The sequence below is a fragment of the Suncus etruscus genome, chromosome 17, assembly GCF_024139225.1.
Source record: "Suncus etruscus isolate mSunEtr1 chromosome 17, mSunEtr1.pri.cur, whole genome shotgun sequence".
In the NCBI taxonomy this organism is placed as follows: domain Eukaryota; kingdom Metazoa; phylum Chordata; class Mammalia; order Eulipotyphla; family Soricidae; genus Suncus; species Suncus etruscus.
Window position 1 is genome coordinate 58,604,465 of NC_064864.1, and position 23,954 is coordinate 58,628,418.

Here is a 23,954-nt window from a genome sequence, read left to right on the forward strand (position 1 = left end):
ACTTATCTGGAGCAGGTTTCTTTTACAGTCTCCGTCTATATAAAGTCGAGCTAGCGCTGGACTGGAGATGTGAGGAGCACCAGAGAGGCAGTGGACACAGCAGAGAGAATGAAGCAGTCAGGAACATGAGCAGCCAGCTGTGTCCTTGACACCCAGAGGTAGGAGCCCAGCATACCTCTCAGCAGAGAGGAAACCATTAGCCATGACTGAAGGGGGAAAGCAGCATTGTGGATCACCCTTGGATGATCCCCTAAGACCCAGCATGCTGCTTTGTTTTTAGCCTTGATTTTAACTTCTCATTCATGTTTCTGACCTAGTGTGATAGAAGCTCCAACCCTGGCAGACTGTGAAAATTCAGCCACCTTGGCTTGTACTGACCAAACTCTGGGAAGCAATGGTGATGAGGGCCTTCATGCTAATAGCCATCTTTGTGGAAGCCTCTGCAAGATCCTGTACCCCAAATAAAGCAGGTATGCACCAGAAAGGAATGTTTTCTAAAGCTTCCCTTAGTAAAGCATCGGAATGTGTGTGTTGGTATGTTTGTGTGTGCCATTGTGTGTGTTCCTGGGATTCAAACTCAGGACTTCACATGCACGAGGGACATGCTCTATGGTGGAGCCAAAACATCCCAATACCACTGAGTAGAAGACGTACTTGTGCTCTCTACTGTCCTTCATAATTTCACATAGGAAATTATAAAATTATGAGATTCTTTCAAAATTAAAGAATATTAGGTGGGTAGCCATAGATCGAAAAAGTAGAGATAGATCAAATCTCCACATTTTCTATTTTTTTATTGGTTTATTAAATTTCTGGTCCATGTCATAAATGACCCTTTCAGTGTCATCCTGTGAAATGATATTCCTATGAAATTGATATTTTAAGTTCAGCAAAGGCTGGTTTTCATGGTATTTTCAATAACTATTTCCAATTATTTTTTCACAGTATATTCCTTAGAAGAGTTTGAGCTTGGGGCAGAGAATGTGACTTTATTGTAGAACACATGCCTTGTGTATGTTAAGCTGTGTTCGATGCACACAAAATAGGTTCAAGTTTAAAAGTGAACCACAAATTTGAATACATGCTAAGAACAACACAGGTATTGCAAAAAGATAGCAAAACTATGAAGGCAGCCTGATGGTTTAAGGAGACGTTTTCTAATATCTGGTGAAGAATGGCAATGGTAGGTTTTAAAGTCACTGTTCAATTCTTTTTTGTGAACTAATACTGCCACTGTACCTGATATCTAATCGTAAATGTCTTCTTTTCAGATGTTATTCTTGTATTTTGCTATCCCAAAACCATCATCACCAAGATTCCCGAGTGTCCCTATGGATGGGAAGTCCACCAGCTTGCTCTTGGGGGTCTGTGCTACAATGGAGTTCATGAGGGAGGCTACTATCAATTTGTCATCCCAGATTTGTCACCTAAGAACAAGTCCTATTGTGGAACCCAATCTGAGGTAGGTCCTGGTCGTGGGCTAGTGAGGAGTCACTAAGGTACTAGAATCTCAAAAGAGGAAGTCTACCCCCAGTCTGACAAAGACTCAGATTTCACTAATTTCCTTTGAAGAAGCAGACCTGGAGGTGAATCTTTGAAATACTTGCCCTTCATTTTCCTTGCATGCAGAAAGATGGTGGTTTAAATCCTGGCATCCCCCGAGCCTGCCAGGAGCGATTTCTGAGCATAGCGCCAGGAGGAATCCCTGAGTGGTGCCTGGTGACCCAAAAACCAAAAAAAAAAAAGAAAAGAAAGAAAGAAAGAAAGGAAGGAAGGAAGGAAGGAAGGAAGGAAGGAAGGAAGGAAGGAAGGAAGGAAGGAAGGAAGGAAGGAAGGAAGGAAGGAAGGAAGGAAGGAAGGAAGGAAGGAAGGAAGGAAGGAAGGAAGGAAGGAAGGAAGGAAGAAAGAAAGAAAGAAAGAAAGAAAGAAAGAAAGAAAGAAAGAAAGAAAGAAAGAAAGAAAGAAAGAAAGAAAGAAAGAAAGAAAGAAAGAAAGAAAGAAAGAAAGAAAGAAAGAAAGAAAGAAAGAAAGAAAGAAAGAAATACTTGCCCTTATAAAACACTCCCACCAACCCACCCCCCCCCTTCATACTGCAGCCAGCTAGGCCATTTTTTTGGGAGGTCATTTTTTTTTTAAGCAACAAAATGCATTTCCCACTTCCCTCACTTGGAATTCAGAGCAGGAATGGGTTGCGATCCTTCTTGGAGATAATGGGTGTTTGGAAGGACATTTTAAAGAGCAACCAAACACAATACAATTCTTAACTGGGTCTTCGCAAGAATCTGTAAAAGATCATCATAATGAAAAGGAAATGCAGCTTCTTGCCAGGTACCCTTTAAGAATAGTGAAGAAATCTGACTCAATCCAGTTAGTACATGGAAAAGGAGGGTGGTGTATTACAGAATCCTCACTGTCATGAAAGAAGCTGAGTCTGAGGCCCCACTGACCGATGTCAGCATTCTTACTGCCTTGACTACAGTTTAGAGTAGACCTCTTTCAGAGCTTAGAAAATGAGCCAAAAAACTCCCAGGCGGGGCCCGAGAGATAGCACAATGGCATCTGCATTGCAAGCAGCCGACCCAGGACCTAAGGAGGTTGGTTCGAATCCCAGCATCCCATATGGTCCCCCGTGCCTGCCATGAGCTATTTCTGAGCAGATAACCAGGAATAACCCCTGAGCACTGCCGGGTGTGGCCCAAAAACCAAAAAAAAAAAAAAACTCCCAGGCCCACTACCTTTTCCTAATGTCTCCACTTTATTTGATGATTTCATGGAAATGAGTAATTCAGTAAACCCAAAATATAAAAGACATCTTTGCAATAATCCTCAGAGACAAAGAGAGGACGCTGGACGGTCCAGCTCACGACATGAAGCTCAACACAAAGAGTGATGAGTGCAGTTAGAGAAATAACTACACTGAGAACTATCATAACAATGTGAATGAATGAGGGAAGTGGAAAGCCTGTCTAGAGTACAGACAGGGGTGGGGTGGGAGGAGGGAGATTTGAGACAATGGTGGTGGGAATGTTGCACCTGTGAAGGGGGGTGTTCTTTACATGACTGAAACCCAGCTACAATCATATTTGTAATCAAGATGTTTAAATAAAGATATTAATAAAAATAATAATAAAACCAAATAAAATTTAAAAAAAGGAAGATAAAAAAAAACATCAGGGGGACCTTATGAAGGTCCCTTTCTAAAATTATACTTCCCTTCCCTTTTCATTGTTTTTGCTTTGAACAAGGATCACAGCTAAACTGCAGAGCTTGTGCTTGGTTGCTGGAATAGTATGTTTTAATTGCAGTCCTCACACATATTCTGTGGTGATGCTGGGGATCCCAAATGGCAGAAAGCTGGGATCACACTTGGGCATGTAGATTGAGGCCAAGGATTGAACTAGTAACTTCACACTTGCAAAGCATATATTTGACCACTGAACTCTTCAGGTATCAGAAGGGATCTTTGAGTGGAGGTTGAAGACACCTTCTGCTCTACTAGTATGTGATTTCAGACTCCAACAAATTTGAGGAAAGAGTCTTAGGAAAAGACTTCATGATTAAAAATGGAGACTAATGTTCTCTAATGGGAGAAGGTGAGGACATTCACTTCAAATTACTTTGATGGCAAAATGGATTTAAAAGTTTATATTGGGGCCCGGAGAGATAGCACAGCGGCATTTGCCTTGCAAGCAGCCGATCCAGGACCTAAGGTGGTTGGTTCGAATCCTGGTGTCCCATATGGTCCCCGGTGCCTGCCAGGAGCTATTTCTGAGCAGACAGCCAGGAGTAACCCCTGAGCACTGCTGGATGTGGCCCAAAAACCAAAAAAAAAAAAAAGTTTATATTGTCAGCAGGAATGATGGATGGTCCATCAGGTAGAATGCTTGCCCTGAATGAGCCTGACCTGGGTTTGATCCTTGGAAGCATGTATGGTTTCTTGCACACAGCCAGAAATGATCCCCAAGTGCAGAGCCCAGAATAAACCTTAAGTACCACCAGATGAGAATCCTTCCCAAAAAAGTGATATTGAGGAATAGATATTCTTTTAAAAAAATTTTATTTGGGTACCATGTTTTTACAAAGCCTTTAATAACCAAGTTTTAGGGAATCAGTGATCCAAATCCAAAGCTACTGTCAACATATCTCTACCAATGATTCAATTCCTCTCCCAGCACCACTTCCTTAGCAAGCTCATTTTTTAAATTTAATTATTATAGTTTGGGTTACATGCTTATGATAGTATTGACCCATGGTTTTGCTGTACATAACCACTTCCCTTCCAAATCACTGAAATGCCCAAGACCCTTGACAAGAGCCTTTATGTTATCCCGAGTCATCTCGTCAGTCCCTCTCTATCTCCAATTCTCCTTTCTTGGCATTTTCATACAGAGCCATTAATTCGCCATTCAGTCCCTTGACTTAACACTTGGGAATAGGGATTTCTTAGTATAATTCTTTTGTCTGGAAGCTCAGCACATATACGAATTCCCTTAAGCAGAAAACTTTCACTATAGATTGTTTTCATCAATTTTAGTGAACATACAAAAAATACTCTTGATAAATTCATTGACTAAATTCTTGATAAATTCATTTGCCCATGGCGAATATTCTTTCCCCAGGACTTTATCTCTGAGCCATCTTTACCCACTTTCTCTATAGCCCTCATTCCTATTATGGGCTACCTGGCCACCCTAAGTGCCTTCTTTCTTTCTCCAGTACAAGCCTCCCATCTACCACTTCTACAGCCACATTGTTTCCAATGACAGCACCGTGGTTGTGAAGAACCAGCCAGTGAACTACTCCTTCTCCTGCACCTATCATTCCACCTACCTGGTGAACCAGGCTGCCTTTGATCAGAGGTAAGCTTGGCTGTGGGGTGGCCAGACTGCCTGCTTGTGCTCTGCAGTCTCTGGCAATCAGGCATGTTGCAGTCCTTATGCAAAATTCTCTCCCCTTTTCAGAGTGGCCACCGTTCACGTGAAGAACGGGAGCATGGGCACATTTGAAAGTCAATTGTCTCTCAACTTCTACACTGTAAGTGGTCTCTATACTGTCCCATGAGCCTTCCAGGATATAATGGGCTGCTCTCTTACTCTTCCCTGGCATCTCTTGAATTCAAGTTGAGATGGAAGCTTTAGGCTAATGTTAACTCCTCTTAAAGACAGACTAGCATCAAGTTCAATGCATAGATTGGAGAAAATAACTCAAAAGTGCAGTAGAGATCTAAGGCCATTAATTAATAGATGAGAACAGTGAAGCAAGTAAAATCTTATGCATTGTTGAAAATTGATAGGAAGGAAGACAGTTAATGTCTAAATCTTAATCAAGATTAATTTCCATTATAAGACATTTCAGATATTGCTGTTTGAGATCTAACTGGTTAAAGTACTTGGCACAAGGGCTGGAGTGATAGTACAGCAAGGAGGGTCCTTACCTTGCATCCTATATGTATCCTGAGCCCACCACCATTAGTGATTCCTGAGTACAGAGCCAGAAGTAATCACTGAGTAAGTATGGCTGGGTGTGGTCCCAAAAAAAAACAAAAACAAAAATTAAACAAAAACTAAATAAACACTTAGCACTGATTAGTAATCTAGGACAAAGATAAAGAGAGAGGTTTGGTTTGCTCTCTATTGACTGATTCTTTGATCTCTGAAACCCTTAGTTTTTGGACTGCTTCTTCAAAAGTAGGCATGTTGCCTATGTTGAAATCAAAATTAAAAGCATGCTTTGGTCTCTCAAAATCAAGGGCTTTAGAGAAACTAAATATGCCATGAACATTAGCCCAGCTGTTCTCTTGCTTAGAAAAAAAATACTGGTGGAGAGATAGCATGGAGGTAAGGCATTTGCCTTGCATGCAGAAGGACAGTGGTTCGAATCCTGGCATCCCATATGGTTCCCCGAACCTGCCAGGAGCAATTTCTGAGCGTGGAGCCAGGAGAGACCCCTGAGCACTGCTGGGTGTGGCCCCCCAAAAAACAAACCCAAAAAACAATTTTGATTTTTCAACCTGTAATTTCCAAGGTGAAGAGATACACAAAGGGGCACTGACTTAGCTGGCCTGAGGAAGATGCAGGCACAGATGGAAAATTTGCCATAGAACTTGAGAACCTGATGATATCCTTACAGGTCATCATATCCAACTCAAATATTTCGCAAAGGAAGTAGTTATATTACCTTGAACACCACTGACCTTGAGCTCTTTGGACATGATTTATTGGCCCTGAAAGCTATTTTAACCCCGATGGACTCAGAAGGTGAGAGGTAGAGGGGATCCAAGAATAGCTTAGCCCGTTTACAGCTGAAGGCCAGATAGAACCAATGAAAAGAGTGAAGTTGGAGTTGTATGACTATTCACTTACAGAAGCTCTGTTGAAGGCTGTGACTCAATTTTTTGCATATAAAATCTTTTCTTCCCCTCCCCCTTCTCATTCTCCTTTTCTTTCTCTCTAAATTATATAAATCTTTGAGTTCCCATAAAACCTGCATATGCCCCTGGCATGTGTCACTAATGGTATAGTCCTGAGAGAAGGAATGCTTGTAGTTATCTGTAATCAGGGAGGCTAACACAGGGAGGCTGCTAGGTGATAAAAGGTTGGCTCATGCACGTTGGAGACTGGTGAGGTTTGTCCAGCAAGGAAAACAGGCTTCTCACAGTGACCATCTCAGGGGACATCCTGATGACAGACTCAACCAGGGAGTCATTTAGAAGACTTGATTGCTGCTTTAACCAGGTGGAAATCATAGATAAGATTCTAAGAAGATATTGATTTTTATAACAGTTGGCAATAGAAAAACACCAAGGTTGTCCAAAATTGCCATTCTGCCATGGCAGGGTAAGTTCCAGACCTAAATTAAAATTTTTCGTTTTGGGACCATCATGAATGTTGCTTAGAGGCTACTATAACACTGTGCTCTGGGGTAAGAGCCAGGGATACTCAAGGAGCCTATAAAATGCGGAGATATTTGGCTGCATACAAGAGGCATGTCCTCAGCAACTCTCAGACTACTGATAGATTGAACAAGATACTTCTTTACACTGTTCTAGAAATAAGGTGAAATCTTTCCCTGGGGTTCAGGGAGACCCTTTCAAGACTAAGGACCTCGGCTTTTTAGTGACTCTGAGGAAAGCTCAGAAAATTCTGCACTGATTCTTTGTCCTGCATGGGCCTGGTTTCTCATATCTGACTCCAGTACTTGCTATTTTCCTTTTCCCTTCTTCCTCTTAGAAAACTTTCTCATGTGTTTCTGAAGCAATGACTGCTCTCCGCATACATTTCCATCAAATTACCAGGGACAGAGCTATGCCCTAGTTTGCACAATGGAATCAATGCACTGTGGGTTGCTTAGGATTCTGAGGGCTCCTAATGCTGGGCTCCAGCAGCCCAGATTGCACTTGTAATCTTGTCTCTCTCTCTCTCTCTCTCTCTCTCTCTCTCTCTCTCTCTCTCTCTCTCTCTTCTCTCTCTCTCTTCTCTCTCTTTCTCTCTCTGTCTCTCTGTCTCTGCCTCTCTCTCTTTCTCTCTTTCTCTCTTTCTCTCTCTCCTCTCTCCTCTCTCTCTCTCTCTCTCCCTTTCCTCTCCTCCTGCCAAAGAACCATGGTTGGTATTCTTGGCAAAGGGTAATTTCAACTCCAAACCAAAGGAAAAAAAAAAGTGTGAGTGTGGGGAGGGGAGCTAGTCAGTTTGAAGAAGTAGTTTGCATTGAGGTTAATAAAATATAAACCATCAGTCCACTGGCTGGAAGCCTAATTCTGACACTAACTAGCTGTGTGACTTTTTGAAAACCTTCATTGGGCTTTTCTTTTAAGTGCTTTTTAAATATGGATACTAATAGCTCTGATCTCTGAAGTTGTCTATGAGGATGAAAGGAAATAATCCTAAGAAAGCACTTAGCACAGTACCAGGTCAAGGTGAGTTCTTGACAGACAGTTGTTCTAGGATTGTCAACTCTGGTCAACTCAGAATTCCTAAGGCTCAGAATTCTGTCAACTCAGAATTCCTAAGGCTGAGCAGCAGTGTCAGTACAGGACTTGGTTCATGCTCCACTAAGTTAGAAGGAGGCAAAGGAAACACTGTAAGACAGAAAAATTTCAGGAAATGTCTAAATCACAGACTTCCTGACCTAGAACAAACCTTTGAGGTAACTAACCTGGATCTTCCACTCCAAACCTACCAACATTTTGCAAAATAGCTGAAGGATAGGTTCTTTCGAATGGATAGTGGCCTATTCATAGCTCTAAGTGCCTCTTCTCTGAGTAAAAACCTCTGGGTCAGTGTCCCATTACAAACTGGAACCAAGAATTAAATAAATGTTCTAGACCTGGTCAGACCAGTAAGATCACAGGTGACCTTTATGCTCTGGAAAGCTCCAGAAATATATTCCAGAATAATAATTAGTTTTGATTAATTTTCTGTTATCATTTTCTTGTATCAAGCTTATGAGGAAAACAATTCACAGGCCCTTCCCACAAGAGCTATGGGGAAAGGAGACATAAGTATTCTACCTATTGTTGCCAGATAACTAACTCAACCTTTGGGAATGAAGCTAGAGAAAAGACTGCGATGATATGATTTTTCAAGGTGCTTTTCATCTCATTGTATGGAGTAGTTTGGTTGGTATTTTCTCTATTTTGTATGGATATCAAGCAAACAATAGGTGTAATACAGGAAAACTATTTGAAAATAACTTGAAAATATTATTTTCAATATATATAATATATAATAAATATATAAACAATAGGTGTAATACAGGAACACTATTTGAAAATATAAATTCCTCTGTTATATAGATGAGGGGAAGGCACACTAAACATTGCTTAAACTGACTACTATGAGTCTTTTGTTTCAAAGGTCAGGGATGTGGCTCGGTGTAGAATATATATTCTACATAGATGAGGCCTGAGGCTCTATATTTTTCAATATCAAAACAAAGTATATTTTTTAAAACTGAAATAGAATCAGTGGTGCATATTCTGTTTACTACTCTGTAACAGCCAAGCCACTTCTCAGAGAATAAAGGACATTTTCCCACATTCCAATATGCTGCTGTCTGGTTCTCTTGGAGATAAAACTTGGAGAAGCACCTCTGGCTAGGTTAAGATCTACATCTACATTATGCTCCCAAATTAACTCCCATTTTGGGAAACAGTCTTTTAAAATTTTAAAAAAAGAAATCTGAGCACCTGAAAAGGGGCCTTCAAAGCCACTGTAAGTCTGCACAGTAAGATAAAAGTCATGTAATTAGAACAATCTTGTGGGCCCAGAGAGATAGCACAGCGGTGTTTGCCTTGCAAGCAGCCAATCCAGGACCAAAGGTGGTTGGTTCGAATCCTGGTGTCCCATATGGTCCCCCGTGCCTGCCAGGAGCTATTTCTGAGCAGACAGCCAGGAGTAACCCCTGAGCACCGCCGGGTGTGACCCAAACAAAACCAAAAAAAAAAAAAAATAGAACAATCTTGTTTGATTATTGCAGCCATCTAATGGTGTGAGGAGTTAAAAGAAAATAACTGATTTCCAGGTACTAATCTAAGGACCCTGAGACCTGCATTATTAATGCATTATTAATCATTATTAGATGATTCTAGGTCCTGTCCACAATTTTTTTGGACTTGACACTTGAAATGTTAGAGTCCATCTTTAATAGATTCCATGTTTTTGCTCCTGGTTTCCTCTTGCAGTACTATAAATCTAAGTATATAAATATATATATAGTATATAGTATATAAATATAAGTATATATATACTTCGAGGCTTGGGGACTACTCCATGCAATATTCAATGAACTGTGCCAGTCAATTCAACACAAGGGCCCACAGGTAAGAAGACTTTCAGGGCCAGAGAGATAGCACAGCAGTTTGCCTTGCATGTGGTTGACCCAGGATGGACCTGGGTTTTATCCCCAGCATCCCATATGGTCCCCCAAACCTGCTAGAAGCGATTTCTGAGCACAGCGCCTGGAGTAACCTCTGAGCACCACTGGGTATGGCCCCAACAAAACAAGCAAACAAAAAAAAAAAAGACTCTCAAGCCCTGCATTTCCAAAGTGAGGTGGGGCACTAAAGAGCCTCCAGAGTCACACAGTGTTCAGGGGCCTTCAAGACCTTCGGTGGTACTATAGAGATCATAGAGTGCCAGTGTTCAAATGCAGGTTCCAATCCCTGCAAAACATGAATACCAGACTACTGAGCTCCTTGGTCCCAGACTCACTCTTTAAACATGTTTCTTGGTCTAAGCTTTTTATTTCCAAGCAATTAATACAAGCACCACCTAACGTCATGAAGGTAGGCCAAGGAAAGGCTGTTTCTATTTTACAGATAGAAAAACTGAAATTTATGTGGCTAATTTGCCAATAATGTGTCCCACGTTAAGTGACAAGAATGTGGATGAGTCTTTGATCCTATTACTCATTAGCAATGCTTTTATATCTGGAGGCTCAATTTAGGAATTTGACATGGTTACTCAGGTGAAATGAACCCCAGACACAAAGAATGGAGCTGTCACCTGCTGTGGGTAAGTCCCCTGGAAACATGAGTATTATTCCTAAAAGCTCACCCATAGCTGTTTGGAAGAGATAGTAAGGGCCCAGTCAGAGACTGTGCCTCTACCATACATTTTGAGTTGGAGCTATACTCTCTCAGACCAACCCTTGTAGCCCTTAGAACTTCATCATCTGCCCTCTATTCCTCTGATTTCCCTACTCCCCCTTGGTTTACTCTACTCCAGCCACTCTGACCTCTTTCTCTAATGCTGACCACACTTACCTTAGGGCCTTTTCCTCAAATGCTACTTTTCTCCCTGAAAACCAGCATATTCCCCTTAACTCCTTCTACATATATCATTAATAAGGCCTTCCTAATATTGTGTTCATCATCACCATTTTTCCCTATTTACATTTGCCCCACCTTATATTGCTCTATTTTAAATAGTTTTTCTATATAACAGATTAAATTCTGCTCAAACTTATGATGTAAGTCAGTGCTCTTATGTCTGTGGTCTATCTCATGACTAAAATATCAGGGGTTCTGTGTTCACCAAGAGCTCCACATGATTATTTGGACAAGACACTGTCCCAATAGTGAGCAATACACATAGTAGGTGATCAATAAACAGTAAGTGGCTACTGCTAGTGGTGGTGATAACTGTACTAAGGATCTGATAATAAACTCTCCAACCCATGCTAGAATATTCTCCAAAGAAGAGTTGAGCAAGGTCAGTGAAGGGTTGGATGCATTTGATCTCCATGCCCTCTAATGAGTAGGCAAAGTTCAGATTTTTGGCATTATTACTAAATTCCATTTTTTTTTCCCATCAACTAAGTCCTTTTTTCTCCTTGGCAGAGATGAGACACATATCTTGTCTCAATGTGAGCAACAATGCTATCTGGTGATATCTCCTCCTTTCTAAGATGACAGAGGACTCTGGGATGGGATGGAGTGACAGCGTCACTGCCCCAGACCACCTACACCTCTGGGTTGAGTCTCAACCCCGGTCCATCCTACTGTCTGTTCCTATCAGACCCAGTGGCTCAGTCTGTGAGCTCATAATACCCAGTGTCAATTTCCTCCCAAAGAATGCCAAGTTCTCCACCAAGAAAGAAGCTCCTTTTGTCCTGGAGACTTCCGAAATTGGATCCGATTTATTTGCAGGAGTAGAAGCCAAAGGGTTAAGTGTTAGGTGAGTACATTTTCTGTTTCTGTTTTCAAATACGAAGGAAGAAATGATCAAGTATGAGACTTTCTTAATACAAGTCACTCATAGGTACAGCATGTCTAGTGATCCATTTTTCCTTTATTTTCAGGTTTAAAGTGGTTTTGAACAGCTGTTGGGCCACCCCCTCGGCTGATTTCATGTACCCCTTGCAGTGGCAACTGATCAACAAGGGGTAAGTATTACTGTCTGGAACCCTGCTCTGAGAGGCAGAATGAGCAGATCCAGGCCCACACAAGCTTGGAATAGTAGGAGAGCTTGGAAATAAGAGGCAGGGACTCTTGAAGTCACATCTGTCATATCCTTTATCTCTGTAGCTGAATATGAAACTACAGAATGCTTCCTAGCACCCAGCCATTTCCCAGAGCACTTTATGGCAAATAAGTTTTTTTGGAGTTTATTTTGTTGTTGTTTTTTTTTTTTTTTTTTGGTTTTTGGGCCACACTCAGCGTTGCTCAGGGGTTACTCCTGGCTGTCTGCTCAGAAATAGCTCCTGGCAAGCACAGGGGACCATATGGGACACCGGGATTCGAACCAACCACCTTTGGTCCTGGATCGGCTGCTTGCAAGGCAAACGCCGCTGTGCTATCTCTCCGGGCCCAGCAAATAAGTTTTACAGATAAAAAAATAGGCATAGTGGGTGTGAGTCATGTTATTTTGTGTGTGTGTGTGTGTGTGTGTGTGTGTGTGTGTGTGTGTGTGTGTGTGTGTGTGTGTGTGTGTTTAAGAGTAAGTGGGTTGGCTTATCAGTCTGACCTGGGATTCCAGGAGGACTACATTAGATAATCCATAGGAAAAGCTTAGCACGTAATATCCAAAAGATACAACTGATATCTTTATTTCATTATTAATTCAGTCAATGTAATAGGGCTCTCTTAAAGTAGAGGACAGGGTGGAAAACTAAATTCATATTTGTACCAGAGACAGGCAGTTCTTGAAGTTATACATAGCAACAGTAAGTACACAGAAAGTGGAAAGACCATATCAGACCCTGTAGTCATCCTGGTGATAAGACTTGGGAAGATCATTCAAGAGAGTGAGAAGTGATCAAACTTTAACACTGCTTGGATACTGGAGGGAAAGGCAAGCCCAGCATCTGAGGAAGGTCTGACAGCAGTGGGTTTGCACCATAACATGTACAGCTTGTAAAGAGCTGTTTGCTGTCAGGGGAAAGAGCTTCTGGATAAGGGCGTTGAAATCTCCTTTAGTTAAGTGTTGCACATTGAAATCAAGAAGCATTTAGAATTGTACCTTTACGTGGCAGAGGAGAGGAGGAGCTAGACTAGAAGCATGGGTTTGCTCCTCCATACAAGGAGAGGTAAAAAGAGGAGGCTAAACTTTAAAAGATTTAAAAGATTAGACCAAAGCAGGCCAGAGTGCCCGTGTCATCATTAGAACTCAGCAAGGCAAAGTCTATACTGGGGTCAAGGCCAAAGAGGTTAGATAAGGTGGAGCCACTTTGGATATTCAAGTATTGATTCTTTTTCAAACACTTACAGAGCCCTTACAACATACCAGAATTGTTCTAGATAGGTGCACTATGAACAGTCCTTTATTTTAATTTCTTAAACTGTTCCCCTCTAAAATAGGTTAGAGAAATAGTACAGAGGCTAAGAGCCTCACCTTCCATGCAGCTGACCTCAGTTTGATCCCTGGCAACATATGTGTCCCCTCTAAAGTAGAAGGGGCTATTTCTGAGCACAGAACTTGGAATAGTCAATCCCTAAGCACCATAGGGTGTCATACCACAGGGTGTGAACATAAATTAATAAACCCTCTGTGTAGTGGGGAGCATAATAATCATTGTTTTGTACATAAGAAAACAGCCTTAGAATAGTCAAGAGTTGGGCCCGGAGAGATAGCACAGCGGTGTTTGCCTTGCAAGCAGCCAATCCAGGACCTAAGGTGGTTGGTTCAAATCCCGGTGTCCCATATGGTCCCCCATGCCTGCCAGGAGCTATTTCTGAGCAGACAGCCAGGAGTAACTCCTGAGCACCGCCGGGTGTGGCCCAAAAAAAACAAAAAACAAACAAACAAAAAAGAATAGTCAAGAGTTAGTGAGGCCCTTCATAGGAGGACTGAGAGATGTGCTGAGGTTCCTATAAGCTTTATTGAGATAATAATAGCAGAGTTGGAACAACCCCTCAAAGCTTCCTGCAGAAACATGGGCCTTGTTGCACTTCTGCCATGGAGTTTTGTTAGACTCTGTTAACAGCCATGTTATCAAAGGATGTCAGGGAGCTACTGAACTGAGTTAGAAACCTCCTGGGACCTGAAATTACTAGCAGGTCAGGGTGGAGTCCTTTCAGATAATGCCCATAAGCAGGAGTCCTAGTCTGTGCTGCATTGTGGAATCATCTTTGTGCAGAAAATTGGTCTCAGGGCTGCCCTGACCTTCATGAAATGGGACAGAGAAAGGCATGCTGGGAAAAACAGTCCTCAAATGCTGGTACACACAGGAGTGACCTTGCTTCTGGAGGATCCTGTAACCCCCACATCAGGAGGTCTGGGGTGCACTGCAGGACTCTGCCTTTAAATACACTCACAATGAAGACTCCTCTTGCCTCCTTCCTCCCTCCCCCCATTCCTTCCCACCCCCACCCATTCTGCCAAGAAGATGAGGCCTCACAAATTTTTTTCCTTGAGGCTAGAGATCCTTGGACAAAGATCAGCATTGAGGGGAATTGAAAAAAGCCCATTCCTCCACTCTTCCCAATACTTTGGGTTCATGCCTTTAAGGAGGAAAATGTTATTTATGGAAGTGTCCCAGGAGCTTAAGTTTACTACCTGAAATTTCTGGGGGAAAGGAGACTCTAGTAGCAGTGATGCCAAGTCTTCCCTGTGAGCATTCCAGCCACACAGATCTCTGAGGTAGCTAGGCCAGAGCACTGCTGAGAGGCACCAGAACAAGGCCTCTGGGCCTACTTCTGTCCTGCCTTGCCAGCCCTGGACAAAGCTCTGTTTACCTTGTTCCCATTGGCTGGCACCCGCCCCTGGACACTCAGGTGGCAATGATCTATTTTAAGGGCTAACATCATGAGTTCATGCAAGGATCTCTGACTTATTGCAAGAGTCCTGTTTCATATCTTAGAAAATGTCCTCAGCTCTGTCACAGCTCAGTACAGACAGCAGACAGAAGGCCCAGCATTCGCACCTCACTTGCCTCTCATTCAGCATTGACTCACTTTGTGTCTGACCATTCACCAGGTCACTAGTGTCTAGTTGGGCTGGAATAGGCTGTGGAAAGGGTCATTCTTTAGGTCTGCAGAGAGAGTAGAACCATTTCTGCTAGTGAGTTGTGCTGATGAAGGTGAGTCAGGGATCCTTCAAGAGGATGCTGACTTCTGAATTCCCTGTGCTGTGGCCCAGGGATCTTGAACTTCCTTATCTTATCTATTAGCTCCTTTCCATGAGGGAGACACTCTGGTACTCCTTCTCACTGCAGACCACAACCCCCCTTCTGCGGGCCTCACTCCTTCACAAAAGCTGTGTCTGCTCCCATACCTGGTTGCAATTCTGTCACTGCGGTAGGAAACCAGTGTGTCTCCTTTTCTATACCACTGACAAGTGAGGCTGTCCTGGGCATTGCAAAATTTCTGCAACATCCCTAGGCTCTAATCACTAGATACCAATAACACCACCCCTCTTCCCCCATAGGCCACCATGATAACGATTCTCTTAGGGTCCTTAGAGAGCAGGAAAATGGCCCAGATGAGAATCTCCCCCTTCTCTCTCTCCTCTATCTCTGTCTTTGTCTCTGTCTCTGTCTCTCTCTATCTCTGTCTCTCTCTGTCTCTCTTTGTCTCTCTCTGTCTTCTGTCTCTCTCTGTCTCTCTCTGTCTCTCTGTCTCTCTCTGTCTCTCTGTCTCTCCCTCTGTCTCTCTCTCTCTCTCTTTCTCTCTCTCTCTCATTTGACCAGCCACACCTGGTGGTACTCAGTGTTTATTCTTATATCTGTGATTAGAGATCAATCCACACAGGGAAATTCAGGGTCAGCCAGCAGCAATGCACGAACTCTTGCCCTTTGTACTATCTATCTTGCCCCCAAAAAAACTGTGTTGACAATACACCTATGTATCTTCTTTTCATGTATCGTATTTGTTATCTTTGGGATTTTGGAATTTCTCTATTTCTGATTTTTCCTTATAATTTGAAAATATTACATGAATTTACAAAAAAAAAAACAAAGACTGGGGCTGGAGAGATAGCACAGCGGTGTTTGCCTTGCAAGCAGCCGATCCAGGACCTAAGACAGTTGGTTCGAATCCCGGTGTCCCATAAGGTCCCCCGTGCCTGCCAGGAGCTATTTCTGAGCAGACAGCCAGGAGTAACCCCTGAGCACCGCCGGGTGTGGTCCAAAAACAACAACAACAACAAAAAAAAAACAGAAACAAAAACAAAACAAAACAAAAAACAAGAACTGCTCATGCTGCCTCTACAGTTGATTAATATTAGCCTAGAAGTCTCTCCCCAACATTTTTCTGGGCTTGGATAATATTTGGGGGGATTGGAGCCACACCTGTTGGTGCTCAGGAGTTAATCCTGGCTCTGCACTCAGAAATAGCTCCTGGCAAGCTTGGGGGATCATATGAGATGACAGGGATCAAAACTGGGTTTGACAGAATGGATAGAATTTAAAGAATATATCATGGACTCAAATTCCTAATGCAAACCCTCATAGCACACAGAGATGAGGTAGGTAGACAGGGAAGTTCTCATCTCTCATTCTTCTGCACATTCCCCACAGGGTCTATCCAGATCTCAGCATCCATAGCATTCTCTCCCCTTCTTTGAGACAGTTGTGTGGGATGTCCTCTCTATGTGGCTTCTCCTAAGCCATTCCTGGCTGTTGTCCCATCAGAGAATAGTGCCACATATTGTGCCTTTACACCCCAACTCCTCTCATCACAATATGACCTCATGGTCCCATGGAGGAGTGAGACTGACGATTGAAGTTTCCAGAAGGGTCACAGGCTGTATAAAAACCTAGGGTGCTGTCGTTTGTGGATGTCATGTTTTCTCTTTTCTTCCCCCTGTTCATGCCTTAGCTGCCCCACGGATGAGACTGTGTTGGTGCACGAGAATGGAAAAGATCATAGGGCAACCTTCCAATTCAATGCCTTCCGCTTCCAGAACATCCCCAAGCTCTCCAAGGTCTGGCTGCACTGTGAGACATTCATCTGTGACAGTGAGAAGCTCTCCTGCCCTGTGGTAAGCTGGAGCATGGTAAAGGGAATGCCAGGGGGCATCCTCAGCTAGGAAATTCTTACCAGGCCCTGGAAGGTGTGTTTTGAGTAGAGAAAAGGACCGTGTGTGTGTGTGTGTGTGTGTGTGTGTGTGTGTGTGTGTGTGTGTGTGTGTGTGTGTGTGTGTGTGTGTGTGTGTGGAGGGGAGTACATGCCAGGCCTGTGGTTCTGCTACTGTCATGCCCTACAGCCTGGCATGTGTCACTTGAACCTCTGGGCCTGGTTGTCACATCTATAGGGAGGTGATAGGGACTATGGCCTTTTGCAGAGTGCACTGTTTAAGCGAAGGGAGAACAGAGGTGAAATGATTGCAGAAGTAAAAGCATGAGGTAGGAGCAGCAGGCATTGAACAAAAGACAAAAGGCAGGTGTTGGGGTCAGAGTGACATGACAGTACAGCAGATAGGGCACTTGCCTTGCACATAGCCAAAATAGGTTTAATTACAGTATCTTATATGGTCTTCTGAGTACTGCCTGGATTAGTTTCTGAGTACAGAGCAAGGAGCACCTCCAAGTGCCCCCCAAAAAAACAAAAAGGTTGAATGTTTTAAACTCCTCAAGGGAAAGCATGAAGTCTGGCTCTGGGACTTGAGATGAACAGAGATGCTGCAGAGTCCCAACTGGACTCGGGTCACAGCCGACCTGACCAAGTGTTCACCTCTCCCTGGCTCAGTGGGAAGGTGCAGAATTGACTCATTTCGAGTTGCCTATCTAGGGGGGAAGACAATCTCCCATTGCCACCAGCTGTGCACATGGACTTCCTGACAAAAGGGAGCTTCAACATCACCTGTGAACTTGTTTGGGATGTGGCAGGCCTTCTTACTCAGGATTGCTGAAGATTGCTAAAGTGGGATTGCTATGGTAGGCCCAAATCAGAACTTGCCCAAGATCTTCAGGCAGTTCCAATACCTACCTGCTCAAGTCTGAGAACCTTCATGTTCGAGACTATAAAGGGCTAAAGGGCGAGTTGCAATCGCATCCTTCACACAAATGGAGTACAGTGGGTGTGGGACTGGAGCTCTGGCTCACAGTATCCCCAGTTCTCCCCAGAAATTTGGGGAGAGGAGTTGAGTCACACCCCCAGGCGGTGCTCAGAGGTTACTCCTGGACACTCAGGAATTATTCCTGGCTTTGAACTCAGAAATCACTCCTGACAAGCTCGAGGAAACATCTGGGTTGCTGAGAACCTAACCAGGTCTGTCTGGGGTTGGCCATATGCAAAGCAAATGCCTTTCTACTGTGCTATCACTCCGGCCCCTCTAGTGATTCATTTGGACAGAAAATGCCTCTGGTGAGCACAAATAGAGAGGGGAAGCAGAACGAACCAGTTGGTGAGAGTATGGCTGTCACTACTATGTTGCAAAAAGAAAACAACTCAGAACCCATTGGGCGAGTGTCCACTGAGCAGATGACTTCGGGGAGAGGAACTGTGGAGCAAGAGCCTGATTTCTTATCAAGAGGCTCTGTGTCAATCCCTCACACAGATAAGTGGTTAGATTTTGTTTGTGTGTGTGTGTGTGTGTGTGTGTGTGTGTGTGTGTGCGCGCACGCGCGCGTGCGTGCGTGTGTGTGTGTGTGTGTGTGTGTGTGTGTGTGTGTGTGTGTGTGTGTGTGTGTATGTGCTCAAGCACCCTTGAGGTGCTGGGTCTAACCTGGCTCCTGCATAATGTTGAGCTCTCATCTTTCAAAACAAGCCTTCTTTTGGCTTTTCTTTTGGAAGAGGTGAGAAATGTCTCCTAATTCTCACAAAAATGCAAGTTGGCTAATATCTGTCAGATAGAGGATTTTGGACTCCATTGGGTGGGTGACTACTTTTTATAAAAATATGCATTTCTTCTTTCTCTTCCATTTCCTCCTCACACCTGTATTCTTGCTCCACATCTCCTCTTTCTCCAGACTTGCGACAAAAGGAAGCGGCTCCTGCGAGATCAAACAGGTGGTGTGCTGGTGGTGGAGCTTTCCCTCCGAAGTAAGCTGCTCTGAATCCCCAGAATTGTACCATTCCAGGCTGCATCTACAGGCACCACTGCGATGAGTATTTTGACCAAACTACCAAACTAATTGTGCCTGTAGCTACAGCCTTCTCCTGCTCCTCCAGTATTCCAGCACAGGGCTGGGGTGAATAGTAACTCAGTCAAGGAGTGAGGCTAGGGAAGTATCCTCAAGGCTTGCTTTGCAACCTTGCTCCAGGGTTTTGGGGAAATTAGAAAGGGTCATGCATAGAGCACAGCAACAGATAGACCAAAAAAAAAAAAAAAAAAAGGCATGAAACATCTCTTGCAGTCCTCAAACTTTTTAAACAGGAAGCCAGTTAACTGTCCCTCAGATCGTTGGACTATAGTTTAAAAAAGAAAACTAAGAACAACAGTGGCTCGTGGGCTGTAGTTTGAAGACCCCTGCCATGACCGAGAGGAGGAGGAGTCGAGAGAGAGGAGGTGATTCAGAGAGTGCAGCACACATCTCACACATGAGCACTGTGGCCAGGGATGAGTCAGCTGATAAGCAGGACAGGCAGCAGTGGCAAAACACCCAGCAGTCCAGATAAATGTCCTTGGCAGGCCGCATGTGGCCTTCAGGACATTGTCTGAAGACCCCTGTACTAGACGATCAAAACTGGTCACAGCAATAAAACAGGTGGCCTTGTGCTGTGCCCTCCCATCTAACGAGGAGAGGTAATAAAAGGAGAGAAAAGGGCTGGAAGTTATGCACACATATAGACAAAGGGTCTCAACCTTGTCCTTGGTTCAGAGGAGGCCAGTAAGTCTCTTCAAGAATGGTCACTTATATTTGTCATGAGTATGTACCTATTCTATGCTACGAAGGGAAAGCAAGGTCTGTGAGGTGGGAGTTCTTAGTCGTTAAACTTTAAAGTTGCATTTCTCAACCAAGAGCTATATGCTCCCCTATATGTCTACAGGATATTCCAGGATGTTCCACAGGTGAAAATAGCATAAGTGGGGGGGGGGGCAAAGTATGAGACTAGTAGACCAACTAGTAAGGAAGAGAGGTCACAAAAAGAAAACAAGTTTGGGAGGAGGAGCTATAGCTTGAGAAAAATTGAGAGACACTTTTATGAGTATAGGGGACCAAGCTTGACCCAGAAGACCAGTGCTATCTGCCAGCTCATTATTTGCTTTTTATTGCCTTGCTGCTGAAGTCACACTCAGCACCTCACACATGCAAGGCACATACTGTACTGCCAAGCCACTTCCCTGTCCATACATCTCCTGCAAGATAAGGCCATATTTATATCTTTTCATAAAGTTGAAGAAAGATGAAAGAGCACTATTTTATGACACATAAAAATGACAGGAAATGTGCATTTCAGTATTTATCAAGAAAGTGTTCCTGGATGCAGTTATGCTTGTCATTTTGGTGTCACTGTGGCTGCTTTTGTGCCATTTCCACAGTGTCAAGTGGTTGCAGTCAAGACCTGATGGTCTTATTTTCTGGCCCTTTTCAGAAAGTTTGCCAGCCCCCACCTTCAGACACTGAGGTAAAATGGTATGAGATGAAGGCTCTGGAAACTAGCATATTGTACTATTAACACATAATCATTACATATTTCATGGCAAATTTGTTTTAAATGTGAGATATAACCATTATGCAGAGATTTAACTTGAAAAATAAAAGAACATTGTGAAAGTATAACAAAAAGATCAGGCCACAGTAATGATACAGTAAATAAAGTGACTTTGTCCTCAAAGTAACAGTTTAATCATTGGCTGTAGAGTCAGGATGACATGGGATGTTTCCTTCTGCCATCATCTCTTACACCTATGCTCTCTCTTTCTCTCTCTCTCTCTCTCAATACAGGCAGGGGATTCTCCAATCTTTATCACTTTTCAGGTAAGGAAAAAATATTTTCAAAAAAATATACAGGGTCTTAAATGTTTTAAAAGATAATAATAGGGACCGAAGAGATAGTATGTAGATAAGGCATTTGCCTTGCATGCAGAAGGACAGTGGTTCAAATCCCGGTGTCCCCAGTGGTCCCCCGAGCCTGCCAGGAGAAATTTCTGAATGGAGAGCTAGGAGTAACCCCTGAGTGCTGCTGGGTGTGACCCACAAAAAAAAAAAAAAAGATAATAATAAGGGCCAGAGAGATAGCACAGTGGTAGGGCGTTTGCTTTGCAAGTAGCTGACCCAGGACTGATGTTGGTTAAATCCCGCCATTCCATATGGTCCCTGAGCCTGCCAGGAGCGATTGCTGAGCACAGAGCCAGGAGTAACCTCTGAGCACCGCTGGGTGTGGCCCCAAAACAAAACAAAACAAAAAAGATAATAGTAAAATTGGGGCCAGTGTGATAGATAGCACAGTAGGTAGGGCATTTGTCTTGTATATGCCAGCATCAATCCCCAGCATCCCATATGGTCCTCCAAGCCTGCCAGGAGTAAATTTTGAGTGCAAAGCTAAAAATAATGACTGAAGGGGCCGGAGAGATAGCATGGAGGTATGGCATTTGCCTTGCATGCAGAAGGATGGTGGTTCGAATCCCGACATCCCATATGGTCCCCTGAGCCTGCCAGGAGCAATTTCTGAAAGTAGAGCCAGGAATAACCTCTGAGAACTGCAGGGTGTGACCCCAGAACAAAACAAAAAAATAATGACTGTCACCAGTGTGCCCCCCTAAAATAATAAAAGTTAAAAGTTGGGGGGTGGACAGATAGTATAGTGGGTAAAGCATGCACCTTATAAACAGATAACCTGGGTCCAATCTTAAGCACCACATATGTTCTCCAGGAGTAAGCCCTGAGCACCACTAGGAGAGACCTAAGACCCTCTAAGACCCAAATAACAGTATCATATTTTATGGAAACTATGGAATCCAACCATATAGGCTGGAGGTTCAATGCTTGTTCAAGAAATCTGATGTGATATTGCTGGGGCCCAGCTGTGCTAAGGGCTACCTGGTGGCCTCCAGGGCAATAGTCATGGTGCTGGGATGGCACTCTAGGCACCACATACTCCTCCCCTTTAAACTCTTCCCCCCAGGCCCCAGATCCAATGCTTTTAACAGACCAAAGTGTGTTTCCAAAGCAAGTTCCCTTTGGTTCTGGAAAAGCCTTTAAGAGTTGACCTTAACGCTTTCAAGTTCAAGGAGCAGGCAGGCTGGAGTTAAAGGTTGGTCCTTTGAGCTTTGAAGGGCTCTAAATGGAATGTTGGGATTCCACCAGGTTGCTGCACTAGGGATTCCTGCCTTTAGAGGAAGTGAGGTTCATGATCTCTTATGGCACAAATATTCTTGAGTCCCAAAAGTAACAACACCCCCTCATTACCTGGGAGTCTTGGACAGTGACCTCATCTTTCTGGCCCCCAGTTTCTTCTGTGAAATTAGGCTAATAATTGCCCTCCTCCTGCACTGCTATTGCATGAACTACATATTACAGCGAGAGGCATCAAACAATGCCTGGCATCCAGCTGAAACATCCCGCCAAGTTCAGCCATAATTACCCAGATCATGTCTATGTGCTGGGCTATGGCTACCTGCAGTGAGCAAAGTGGGGGAGCTGGCACCCTTCCTGATGTGTGTGAGATATGGGGGCTGGGGTTGAAGAATGACTTGGGTAGCAGCCAGGGAAGAAATAATTCCACCAACACCCACACTTCACTATGTCAAGGATCTAAGCTCAATTTATTTTGGTGGTTTGGGGCAAGGGGATTTGATTTGCGGGCCACTCCTAGTGGGTTTAGGAGATGATATGAGACTCCTGGGATAGAACCCAGGCCAGCCTTGTGCAAAGCATGAACCCTATGTGCTGCACTATGGCTCTGGCCCAAAAGAGCTCAATTTATTAACTTATAGATCTGGACTTTGGTCTCTGTATTAAGGAAAATTACACAAACTTCCTTTGTGGGTGGGGGAGGGACAGTTGTGCTTGGAAGCTACCCCTGGTTCTGTGCTTCAGAGGTTGTTTTGCCAGTCATTGAACCAGGGTTAGCTGCATAGATACAAGCGCACTAACTCCTATACTAGCTAGTCCTTACGATTACATTTTAAGACTCCAACCATACAATCTCATTTCTTGTGTGTGTGTGTGTGTGTGTGTGGTTTTGGGGTCACACCCAGCAGCGCTCAGGGGTTACTCCTGGCACTAGGCTCATAAATCGCTTCTGGCAGGCACAGGGGACCATATGGGATGCCGGGATTTGAATTACCGACCTTCTGCATGAAAAGCAAACGCCTTACCTCCATGCTATCTCTCCGGCCCCGTACAATCTCATTTCTAAAGAAAGTTCTAGGGGCCTGAGTGATAGCACAGCGGTAGCGCTTTTGCCTTCCAAGCAGCCTACCCAGGACCAAAGGTGGTTCGAATCCCAGCATCCCATATGGTTCCCCGTGCCTACCAAGAATGATTTCTGAGCAGAGAGCCAGGAGTAACCCCTGAGCGCTGCCGTGTGTGACTCAAAAACCAAAAAAAAAAAAAAAAAAAAAAAAAAAAAAAAAAAAAAAAGAAAGAAAGAAAAAGAAAGTTCTAAGGACTACATATACACACCAGTAAGTTGTGCTCTGTGGGTCAAAGTTCACCTTCCATTAGTCAGTGACTCAGAATCTGGGTTTGTTTCTTTGTACTGATGAAAGTGAGCTACAGAAACCCTAAGAGATAAACAAAATTGGCTTTATTTACAATATGGGGGCTATGGGAAAGACACCTTACCACCCCTAGTTGGTGCTTTAAGGGCATTAACTCTGGTAGGGAGTGGCCCAGCTCCCAGTAGAACTGGGTCCCTCCTTTCTGTCTGCCTCAGATGTTTTCTACCACCTCATCCTGATGCTGGGAATCTGTGGAGTCTTATAGAAAAGACGCAGGTAGGCAGCCAATCCTCCTACTCCCAGGATCATCTCCTCGGTCCATGACAGACCCACCTTATCTATGCTGCCAGCAAGAACCACAAGCAGAACCTGTTGTTGGAGGCAGAAAACAGTGCTTTGCCAAAGACAAGTTCCAGTGTTTCTCATGTCAGTGATGATTTTGCTGTGGAGTCTCCACCTCCTCCT

At 43.7% G+C, this 23,954-nt stretch overlaps 1 protein-coding gene across 1 annotated transcript; it reads left to right on the forward strand.

Annotated features, from left to right (window-relative positions):
• The first annotated feature begins 394 nt into the window (after positions 1-394).
• On the forward strand, positions 395-23,754 carry TECTB (tectorin beta). Its single transcript, XM_049764520.1, has 10 exons — positions 395-470; positions 1,272-1,462; positions 4,717-4,859; positions 4,962-5,034; positions 11,572-11,675; positions 11,800-11,883; positions 16,757-16,919; positions 18,850-18,922; positions 20,770-20,802; positions 23,705-23,754. The coding sequence occupies exons 1-10, from the start codon at positions 395-397 to the stop codon at positions 23,752-23,754; spliced, it is 990 nt and encodes a 329-aa protein (XP_049620477.1).
• The last annotated feature ends 200 nt before the right edge of the window (positions 23,755-23,954 follow it).